This window comes from Panulirus ornatus, chromosome 39, assembly GCF_036320965.1.
Source record: "Panulirus ornatus isolate Po-2019 chromosome 39, ASM3632096v1, whole genome shotgun sequence".
Lineage (NCBI taxonomy): Eukaryota > Metazoa > Arthropoda > Malacostraca > Decapoda > Palinuridae > Panulirus > Panulirus ornatus.
Genome location: NC_092262.1, coordinates 13142113 through 13153783, shown reverse-complemented (window position 1 = coordinate 13153783; position 11671 = coordinate 13142113). Strand labels below are relative to the sequence as shown.

Sequence of the window (11671 nt, the reverse complement as noted above, 5' to 3'; positions counted from 1 at the left end):
CGTGTACGACCTTCAGGGCACGACCGTGTACGACCTTCAAACCACGACCGTGTACGACCTTCAAACCACGACCGTGTACGACCTTCAAACCACGACCGTGTACGACCTTCAGACCACGACCGTGTACGACCTTCAAACCACGACCGTGTACGACCTTCAAACCACGACCGTGTACGACCTTCAGACCACGACCGTGTACGACCTTCAAACCACGACCGTGTACGACCTTCAGACCACGACCGTGTACGACCTTCAGACCACGACCGTGTACGACCTTCAAACCACGACCGTGTACGACCTTCAAACCACGACCGTGTACGACCTTCAGACCACGACCGTGTACGACCTTCAAACCACGACCGTGTACGACCTTCAAACCACGACCGTGTACGACCTTCAGACCACGACCGTGTACGACCTTCAAACCACGACCGTGTACGACCTTCAAACCACGACCGTGTACGACCTTCAGACCACGACCGTGTACGACCTTCAAACCACGACCGTGTACGACCTTCAAACCACGACCGTGTACGACCTTCAGGGCACGACCGTGTACGACCTTCAAACCACGACCGTGTACGACCTTCAGACCACGACCGTGTACGACCTTCAGACCACGACCGTGTACGACCTTCAGGGCACGACCGTGTACGACCTTCAAACCACGACCGTGTACGACCTTCAGGGCACGACCGTGTACGACCTTCAAACCACGACCGTGTACGACCTTCAAACCACGACCGTGTACGACCTTCAGACCACGACCGTGTACGACCTTCAAACCACGACCGTGTACGACCTTCAGACCACGACCGTGTACGACCTTCAAACCACGACCGTGTACGACCTTCAGACCACGACCGTGTACGACCTTCAGGGCACGACCGTGTACGACCTTCAAACCACGACCGTGTACGACCTTCAAACCACGACCGTGTACGACCTTCAAACCACGACCGTGTACGACCTTCAAACCACGACCGTGTACGACCTTCAGACCACGACCGTGTACGACCTTCAAACCACGACCGTGTACGACCTTCAAACCACGACCGTGTACGACCTTCAGACCACGACCGTGTACGACCTTCAAACCACGACCGTGTACGACCTTCAAACCACGACCGTGTACGACCTTCAGGGCACGACCGTGTACGACCTTCAGACCACGACCGTGTACGACCTTCAAACCACGACCGTGTACGACCTTCAGACCACGACCGTGTACGACCTTCAGGGCACGACCGTGTACGACCTTCAAACCACGACCGTGTACGACCTTCAGGGCACGACCGTGTACGACCTTCAGACCACGACCGTGTACGACCTTCAGACCACGACCGTGTACGACCTTCAAACCACGACCGTGTACGACCTTCAGGGCACGACCGTGTACGACCTTCAGACCACGACCGTGTACGACCTTCAAACCACGACCGTGTACGACCTTCAGACCACGACCGTGTACGACCTTCAGGGCACGACCGTGTACGACCTTCAGGGCACGACCGTGTACGACCTTCAGGGCACGACCGTGTACGACCTTCAGGGCACGACCGTGTACGACCTTCAGGGCACGACCGTGTACGACCTTCAGGGCACGACCGTGTACGACCTTCAGACCACGACCGTGTACGACCTTCAGGGCACGACCGTGTACGACCTTCAGGGCACGACCGTGTACGACCTTCAGGGCACGACCGTGTACGACCTTCAGGGCACGACCGTGTACGACCTTCAGGGCACGACCGTGTACGACCTTCAGACCACGACCGTGTACGACCTTCAGGGCACGACCGTGTACGACCTTCAAACCACGACCGTGTACGACCTTCAAACCACGACCGTGTACGACCTTCAGGGCACGACCGTGTACGACCTTCAAACCACGACCGTGTACGACCTTCAAACCACGACCGTGTACGACCTTCAGGGCACGACCGTGTACGACCTTCAGACCACGACCGTGTACGACCTTCAGGGCACGACCGTGTACGACCTTCAGGGCACGACCGTGTACGACCTTCAGACCACGACCGTGTACGACCTTCAGGGCACGACCGTGTACGACCTTCAGGGCACGACCGTGTACGACCTTCAGGGCACGACCGTGTACGACCTTCAGGGCACGACCGTGTACGACCTTCAGGGCACGACCGTGTACGACCTTGAGGGTCTGTGTATCTATGTAACTCTTAATGTCTTTTCAGGCCCTCTACGGACCTCCAAAGAGTAAAGCTTCATCAGGTTCCGGAGGCTCTGGAAGCGGGTCTGGAGACTCTGGAAGCGGGTCTGGAGACTCTGGAAGCGGGTCTGGAGATGGAGATTCTGGAAGCGGGTCTGACGATTCTGGAAGCGGGTCTAGCGATTCTGGAAGCGGGTCTGGCGATTCTGGAAGTGGGTCTGGCGATTCTGGAAGTGGGTCTGGAGATTCTGGAAGCGGGTCTGGCGATGGAGATTCTGGAAGCGGGTCGTGCGCATCAGACGGGGGCTCGGGCAGTTGTCTTTGCAGCGACGGAAGAATTGATACGATAGTGACCACCGAGGACGGCAACACCTACGTCTTCAGGGGTAAGGTCGCGTTCCAGGAGGGCGGGGGGGTCCTGCACGAACACACGCTACAGTGTTCCAGGAGGGGGGGGGGGGGTCCTGCACGAACACACTCCCTCTTTAATAACCTTAAACAAAGTGTTTGAAAAAAATGTATTTGTTATATTACCGACAACCACAACATGCCAGAGAGGGGGGGGGGTCAAACCAATGGTGTGTGTGTGTGTGTGTGTGTGTGTGTGTGATGGTACAGGAGGGTCTTCCGTAGGTGGTCTGTACTGGCTCCTGAACGAGGTGAGCGTCGAGGAAGGATATCCCAGGAACATATCCCAGGACTGGGACGGCTTGCCCGACGACCTGGACGCTGCCTTCACGTGGAACGGCAGGAAAACCTTCTTCTTCCAGGTAAACTGGACGACGACGACGACGACCCCTTCAGCACGACCCGGGCACACCAGTACGACCCCTTCAGCACGACCCGGGCACACCTGTACGACCCGTTCAGCACGACCCGAGCACACCAGTACGACCCCCTGAGCACGACCCGAGCACACCAGTACGACCCCCTGAACACGACCCGAGCACATCAGTACGACCCCCTGAGCACGAAAGGTATGACTCACGTATGTAAACTCCATCTTCACGTGTGTAAACTCGTGCCAGGGTTTACCTTCCTCCAGCTGGTATTCCTTCTTCATATTCACTGCTGCTGATGGTGAAGACATCCAGGTCACCTTCAGCGACGGGCTGCACCTTCGTCAGCAACTGGGGCATGGAAGCTGTAGGAAACCCCACATGGAAAGGGGTTCTCCTGGGGTTGTACAGGTCAGGGGTTATCCTGGGGTTGTACAGGTCAGGGGTTCTCCTGGGGTTGTACAGGTCAGGGGTTATCCTGGGGTTCTACAGGTCAGGGGTTATCCTGGGGTGGTACAGGTCAGGGGTTCTCCTGGGGTTGTACCTCAAAGATCCTGCCTGACCACCACCACCTCCTCATCCTCAGGGCAGCAAGTACTGGCGTTTCGTCAACCAGAAGATGGACCCGGGATATCCCAAGATGATCCGGGACGGTTTCACCGGCATCCCAGACGACCTGGACACAGCATTCGTCAGGTCCAGGAAGAGAATTTATTTCTTCCAGGTGTGTACAGCCCGCCAAGCTCCACACTTCACGCTTGTCCTATGAATTATTCATGGTGTACATACACGTTCCAATCTTCTTAAGTCGAGCATATTGTCAATGTTCAAACGTTTAAAGTAGATGGTTTTGTGGTGTTGAACGTTTAAAGTAGATGGTTTTGTGGTGTTGAACGTTTAAAGTAGATGGTTTTGTGGTGTTGAACGTTTAAAGTAGATGGTTTTGTGGTGTTGAACGTTTAAAGTAGATGGTTTTGTGTTGAACGTTTAAAGTAGATGGTTTTGTGGTGTTGAACGTTTAAAGTAGATGGTTTTGTGGTGTTGAACGTTTAAAGTAGATGGTTTTGTGGTGTTGAACGTTTAAAGTGGATGGTTTTGTAGTGTCGGGGTAGAGTGTGAGGGGTCATTTCTAAGTATGTGTTGACCTCTGCAGGGATCCAGGTACTGGCGGTATAACACAGTGAGGCGACCCCACGTCTCCAGCAACTACCCACAGCAGACGGCCTTGTGGGAGGGCCTGCCCAGCGACCTGGACGGCTCCCTCCACTTCTCCAGAGACACGACCTACTTCTTCAAGGTAAAGCCAGCCCCCCACGCCCTCACCTCGTCCTCCGACGGCGCCTCCTTCAGCGTGTGACGCACTTCGGCCGTACATCGACGTAATTCCCTAAACACATGAAGTTTCCCTTTCTTTCAGATGATGAAAGAGAAACCTTTCGTCTATATAGCCTAAGTTCTGAGAGGTCATTTATCGGTTTGCACTGATTGCTTCATATGGATGGCATGCCGCTGCCCCCCCATGTATCACATCAGCCCAATTTGTTCTATCCCGATTCTGACGAGAACATCTTAGCAGTTCACCTTCATTCTAACACACATACGGACTTCGCTAACCCAAATACTGGCCTAGGACGAGAGGGGGAGTATATATATATATCGCCAATACTGTCTTTATAAGCTGGATAGGACAGTATAGTGGATCAATACCTTATCTTTTTTTTACTCACAGGGTAGACAGGATATGACGACTTAGGTAATACTCTCATAGGAAGGGGAAAAAATGCTTCACTCTCTCTCTCTCTCTCTCTCTCTCTCTCTCTCTCTCTCTCTCTCTCTCTCTCTCTCCTGGACGAACGTTGTCTGAATGATGCTTTATATATATATATATATATATATATATATATATATATATATATATATATATATATATATATATATATATATTATCCCTGGGGATAGGGAATTAAGAATACTTCCCACGTATTCCCTGCGTGTCGTAGAAGGCGACTAAAAGGGGAGGGAGCTGGGGGCTGGAAATCCTCCCCTCTCTTTTTTTTTTTTCCAAAAGAAGGAACAGAGAAGGGGCCAGGTGAGGATTTTCCAAAAAAAGGCCCAGTCCTCTGTTCTTAACGCTACCTCGCTAACGCGGGAAATGGCGAATAGTTTAAAAAAAAATATATAAATATATATATATATATATATATATATATATATATATATATATATATATATATATATATATTGTTTTTCTTTTCTAGGATGGAGAATATTGGCGGTTCAACAACAGGAGGTTCCGTGTAGACGACACATACCCACCTTACCCTCGCCCCACAGCTGTGTGGTGGTTTGGATGTCAGGATACAACGGTAAGTTGCCCCACCCCCACACACCTTAGGTACGACCCTTGAGCACGACACCACGACCCTTGAGGACGACTGTATGACCTATGGGTTTGATCAGACCGCCAAGAGTCGTACCGTCGAGTTCAAGGGTCGTACCGTCGAGTTCAAGGGTCGTACCGTCAAGTTCAAGGGTCGTACCGTCGAGTTCAAGGGTCGTACTGTCGAGTTCAAGGGTCGTACCGTCGAGTTCAAGGGTCGTACCGTCATGTTCAAGGGTCGTACCGTCGTGTTCAAGGGTCGTACCGTCGAGTTCAAGGGTCGTAGCGTCGTGTTCAAGGGTCGTACCGTCATGTTCAAGAGGTTGTCAACAAAAGTGTTTTGACTCATCAATATAATAAGTGAATATAAGTAATAATTACCTCGTCTTATCATCATAATTAATAACTAAATAATCCTAGCCAAAATACCCTGATAACGAAGGGATAATTGTACCATACTGAAGCTATCATACCTCAGATAACTGTACCATATTAAACCCATCATACCTCACATAGTTGTACCATATTGAGCCCATCATACCTCAGATAAATGTACCATATTAAACCCATCATACCTCATAGTTGTACCATATTGAACCCATCATACCTCAGATAACTGTAACATATTAAACCCATCATACCTCAGATAATCGTACCATATTGAACCTATCGTACCTCAGATAACTGTACCATATTGAACCCATCATACCTCAGGTAATTGTACCATATTGAACCTATCATACCTCAGATAATTGTACCATATTGAACCTATCATACCTCAGAGTTAAACCTTCCAAATGAATGCCAGATTAGCATAATTTATGGCTTATTCATTTAACTCTATAACACCGCCATCAACTTTTGTTATAAGGTTACAGGAGGTTATATGTTATAGGTGTTGGTTATACATATATTTGTCGTGCAATTCAGACGGTCAAAACGGACCAATTTAGTACAATCAAGACGATCTTCCCCAAACCTAACCTAACAAAACCTTATTTAGATCAACCCAACCTATATTCACCTAAACCTAAATTAACCTACACCTAAAAATAACGTAAAATAACCTTTAAACTATCAACACTTGTAGATACTAATCACTTTAGGTCATAACTAACATCTTAATCATAAGGTTAACCCGCTCTTCTTCAAAACCCTCCTCCATTTCCCCTCACTATGGCGAACCCAATTTTACCATTTTAACATCGACGCCAGTTTAACATTTAATTATATTCTTTTTAGATATTTTAAGTGAACGTCAGTTAATAACACAATTATTTGTCGTGTTCAGTTGGTGTCAGCACTGGCGGACCAGGAAGCCATCGTACCAGTGTCGGCTGAAGAAGATAAATACGACGCTGGTACGTTTGTTTACACGTCTCCTTTTTACAACCTGACGGTCCTTGTTTACGTTTGTGGATATTCCAAGTTGATGTTTTCTATAATTTTGATATGATTACATTGATTATACTTTATATATATATATATATATATATATATATATATATATATATATATATATATATATATATATATATATATATATACTCTCTTTGTCTCCCTTCTACGGCTGCAGAATAATATGTATATCTGCTGGTGATACGTGATGAATACACCAAAATAATTACGACTTTGGAATGCTTACTAACATAGATCTTTTTATCCCCACCACCACCACGCTTCAGTGAGGCTCGGTAAGTTGAGACCAAATACTGCATGAACACCCTACCCCATCATATATATATATATATATATATATATATATATATATATATATATATATATATATATATATATATACATATATATATATATATATATATATATTATACTTGATCGTCGTTCCCTGCGTAAGCGGGGTATCACTAGGAAACATCCATTCACATACACATACATACACATAAACACCCATACACATATCAACATATACACATATACATACACAGATATATACACATAGACACATGTAGACATTCATACCTGCTTGCCTTCATCCATTCCCGACGCTACCCCAGCCCACAGGAAACAGCATGGCTACCTCCTGCACATCTCCCACGCGTTATATTGTTCGCTACACACTCATTTTGTCTATCCAATATATTTAATTTTCCAGTTCACAAATGACTTCCTAAACCAATTTCAAATATCTGCCATTTCGTCTTGCATTTGTACATACATCATTAGCAGTTGTGTTTATATACAAACACCAGGATTCCATTTCATGGTGTTCCTGCAGCTTCACCACGAATCAATTTTCGTCTACTGACGGAAAATTCAGCCCAAGATGAAGAATATTTACACACTGATGCTATCTTCACTATTAATCTAGATTTCTTTCTCCCAGCCTTTCCCTAGCTTAACATTAGGTCAGCAAGGGTCACCCTCCCCTTCCTTAACTGATATTTATAACTGTCGGAATGATATCTTTTGATATCATGTGATAGAAATGGTATCCAAAATGTCATTGTTAAATCTTGCTTATGTAACCCTCAGACAACACAGTCCTCCACCCCTACATTGCCACCCACAACCAATCTGTGATTCACACCAGCCACAGCAACATATATAATCCTGAATCCTAACCATAATGTAATTCTCAAATGGTTAAAGTAATTACCCTACAGACGTAACGTGATATTTACGACACAAGGGAAGGTTATGTACGTTCACAAACACACCTCACCGTTGTTTTCAAAATACTTCACCATCTTTGTCTTCGAACATCACCATGGATGATCACCTAGGGTGATACAATGTCTCATGTATAATGTACTTTTTCATTTTTCTCTCTACCATGACAGATGGTTCGTAAAGCTGTTCTATGAAACGTCAACCTTCATGACCAACACATCATTACTACCACCACCATCAAGACCAGACTCCTCCATCTATCTGTCATCTCGTGGCTCCATCTATCCGTCATCTCGTGGCTCCATCTATCTGTCATCTCGTGGCTCCATCTATCCGTCATCTCGTGGCTCCATCTATCCGTCATCTTGCCAATTCTGTCCCGTTATCAAAACATTTTCACCATGTTTTTGAGATACATATATCAATGATCTTATTTACTCGTCTTCAAAGAAGCAACAACAACAACAAAAAAAAGAAAACGGGGTCCCTCTCCCGATGAAAACACTACCTTTCCATTCTGTCCGGATACGGATCTGGGAGTGGGTATCCGGATGCAGTACAAGACTAATTCAAGTGTAATTGTATATATTACGTCGAGATATCCGCTTACCGGCCATGTTGGACAACTTAACAAGCTGAACCAGATAGATAGATCAACATGTGTAGCGCTCCCTCGCACACCAACAACTGATAATAACACTGAATTGCATCATATAAACTGCAGCATGAATATTCATGACTTTGCTCAAAGAAAAAGAGGATGCACTGCAAGTCGGTTCATAACCCTGCTACAGAAAGGAGAGCAAAAGTGAGAACATATAGTACGTCGAGAAGCTTAAAAAGAAATCAGATATTAGAATATATATGGTTGTGTTCCAGTCTGTCTGTTAACATTCTTGACGCTGCCATGCTAAAGTGGGAGATGGCGAACATGTGATACATACATATATATATATATATATATATATATATATATATATATATATATATATATATATATATATATATATTGGAAAGGATCACAATTTTGCGCGTGATCAAGTATATTCCTGAGTCCACGGGGAAAATGAAACACGTTAAGTTCCCAAGTGCAGGTTCGTGTAATAATCACCTCATCAGGGGAGACACAAGAGAGAGAAATATAACAGCGGTAGCATTCCCGCCTGTGGCACAGGGGTCCCGGGTTCGATCCTGGCTGTTGCAGGTTTGTATGTCCTATGAAGGTGCGCGCTCCTATGCACTTTATTCGTATATATATATATATATATATATATATATATATATATATATATATATATATATATATATATATATATATATATATATATATATATATATGAATCTCACTCGTTGTAGATTACGCAATGACTGGGTGTTGTAGACTGATATGACAGGGTTTTATAGACGCCGTTCTAACACGATGTTGTAGATCCTGTTATGATACAATATTGAAGATCCTGGTACAACAGGAAGTCCACCAAACGACATGCGTTAACAATTACTGGCGTTTTGTGATGTTGTTGTATGCAAATTGTTGTGAGAGATTGTGTTATCTGCTGCCATACTTCATCTCCCCCACACAGTGTCGGTCTTGCAATGGTGTACAAAATCACGGTCTAGTATTGAAATACATCACCTCACATCCTTAGTTATATTGCAGTGTCAAGGTTGCGCTCCTAGCAGGAGCAGGCGACGGACGGACCCCTTCGGAACCAGGAGTGTCTCAGGGAGAGATGTATTCCTTGCCGTCCACTTGGGTCGTTACCAGAGTCTAGGCATAATATGGCGTAATTTCCATAGATATATACGCACAATAATTACCGTACTAATAAATTAATTATTCTCGATGATCCAACATCATTTCACTCTATTGTGAAGTAAATACAAACTAATAATTGTATTATCAAGATTCTGAATGATCTATATGATATATATATATATATATATATATATATATATATATATATATATATATATATATATATAATGAGACATCTTCATGTGTATATCATTAAACTCAAGCGTAAACTAAGTGCTGATAAACACGCACAATACATTAAACACTTCAATATCTATGTGAGCTTTCGTGTATTCTATATCGTCACGGGAGATGCCTCTCTATATGTCTATATTTCTATATCTCGCATGAAGATGGGAAATACACGAAAGTGCAGCTGGTTATCAGTAAATACTAGATCACGTGCACATGTATACTGGATCACGTGCATATGTATACTAGATCACGTGCATATGTATACTAGATCACGTGCATATGTATACTAGATCACGTGCATATGTGTAAGTTTACAAGTATATTCTTACGTTCAGATATACACCAAAATATCTGTACATCAACTGTCATTAAAAGTTAACACTCCAAAACCGTTTTCTATGATCATTCCTCCATATTCGGCTGGTTCTTTGTGTCAAGACAGTGTTATAAAATACGTGTATAGTGAAAATGTGTGTTGGAGGACTGGCAACCTAGGCCAGGGAGGGGAACTCGACAGCCCGTGCAGTGGCGGTTCACGGACTCAGCCATGATAGCGGCGGTGGCCCACATCCATATCAGGTGCTCCCGTGTACCGAGGAAGGAAGGAAGGAAGGAAGGAAGGAAGGGACCTTCTAGTCTCGAACTGTTCAAGGTTTAAGGTTTTTAAATGTTCTTATCATTAACATTCTGACACGGTGGGTTCCACATGTTCACTAATTATATATTAATGTTATGTGTTCTCACGCTGTGTGTGTGTGTGTGTGTGTGTGTGTGTGTGTGTGTGGCTATTTGAGGCAGCAGTTTGTAGGGTACTTCGTGAACTACCCGGTTCAAATCACCTACAAAGACCCGTTCAAGTCACCATCGTAATTCCACACACGTTGGCTTGACGCTTCAACAGACAAGGTCCTTTAAGAGATAAGGTTACTGTTATCAGTCGAGCGTAACAACCCGGGCCCTCAAGGATCGTCTCGTTATCTCCAGGGCATCGCTAACCATCGTTACAACAGGTAGTTCAGGCCAGTACAGCCAAGGTCGTGTGTATAGTTGGATTTAATGACAATCAACTGTTAGGGTCATTAAGGCGGGATCAACCTACAACAGTCTGACTTATACCAACCATTGCAGGAGGTAGCGATGCTCTCTTCCTGTGGGGCGGGGGTACCGCCGAGAATGGATGAAGGCAAGCAAGTATGAATATACACATGTGCATATATGTATATGTCTGTGTATGTACAAGTATGTATATACTTATGTTTATATATATATATATGTGCTGGAAATGAGATGTTTGAGGACAATATGTGGTATGAGGTGGTTTGATCGAGTAAGTAACGTAAGGGTAAGAGAGATGTGTGGAAATAAAAAGAGCGTGGTTGAGAGAGCAGAAGAGGGTGTTTTGAAATGGTTCGGGCACATGGAGAGAATGAGTGAGGAAAGATTGACCAAGAGAATATATGTGTCGGAGGTGGAGGGAACGAGGAGAAGAGGGAGACCAAATTGGAGGTGGAAAGATGGAGTGAAAAAGATTTTGTGTGATCGGGGCCTGAACATGCAGGAGGGTGAAAGGAGGGCAAGGAATAGAGTGAATTGGAGCGATGTGGTATACCGGGGTTGACGTGCTGTCAGTGGATTGAATCAAGGCATGTGAAGCGTCTGGGGTAAACCATGGAAAGCTGTGTAGGTATGTATATTTGCGT

General features: G+C 45.2%; 1 protein-coding gene across 1 annotated transcript; it reads left to right on the top strand.

Moving 5' to 3' along the window:
- The first annotated feature begins 2182 nt into the window (after positions 1-2182).
- On the top strand, positions 2183-6803 carry LOC139761227 (uncharacterized). The gene is made up of 6 exons (XM_071685270.1): positions 2183-2574; positions 2822-2958; positions 3554-3691; positions 4121-4264; positions 5226-5333; positions 6639-6803. The coding sequence occupies exons 1-6, from the start codon at positions 2202-2204 to the stop codon at positions 6801-6803; spliced, it is 1065 nt and encodes a 354-aa protein (XP_071541371.1). The 5' UTR covers positions 2183-2201.
- The last annotated feature ends 4868 nt before the right edge of the window (positions 6804-11671 follow it).

Excerpts from the sequence above, each read along its gene's own strand:
- LOC139761227 (XM_071685270.1), top strand. The coding sequence starts at position 2,202 with ATGTCTTTTCAGGCCCTCTACGGACCTCCAAAGAGTAAAGCTTCATCA. Across the intron at positions 3,692-4,120 it reads AGAGAATTTATTTCTTCCAG|GGATCCAGGTACTGGCGGTA; the intron begins GTGTGTACAGCC and ends TGACCTCTGCAG. Across the intron at positions 5,334-6,638 it reads TTGGATGTCAGGATACAACG|TTGGTGTCAGCACTGGCGGA; the intron begins GTAAGTTGCCCC and ends TGTCGTGTTCAG.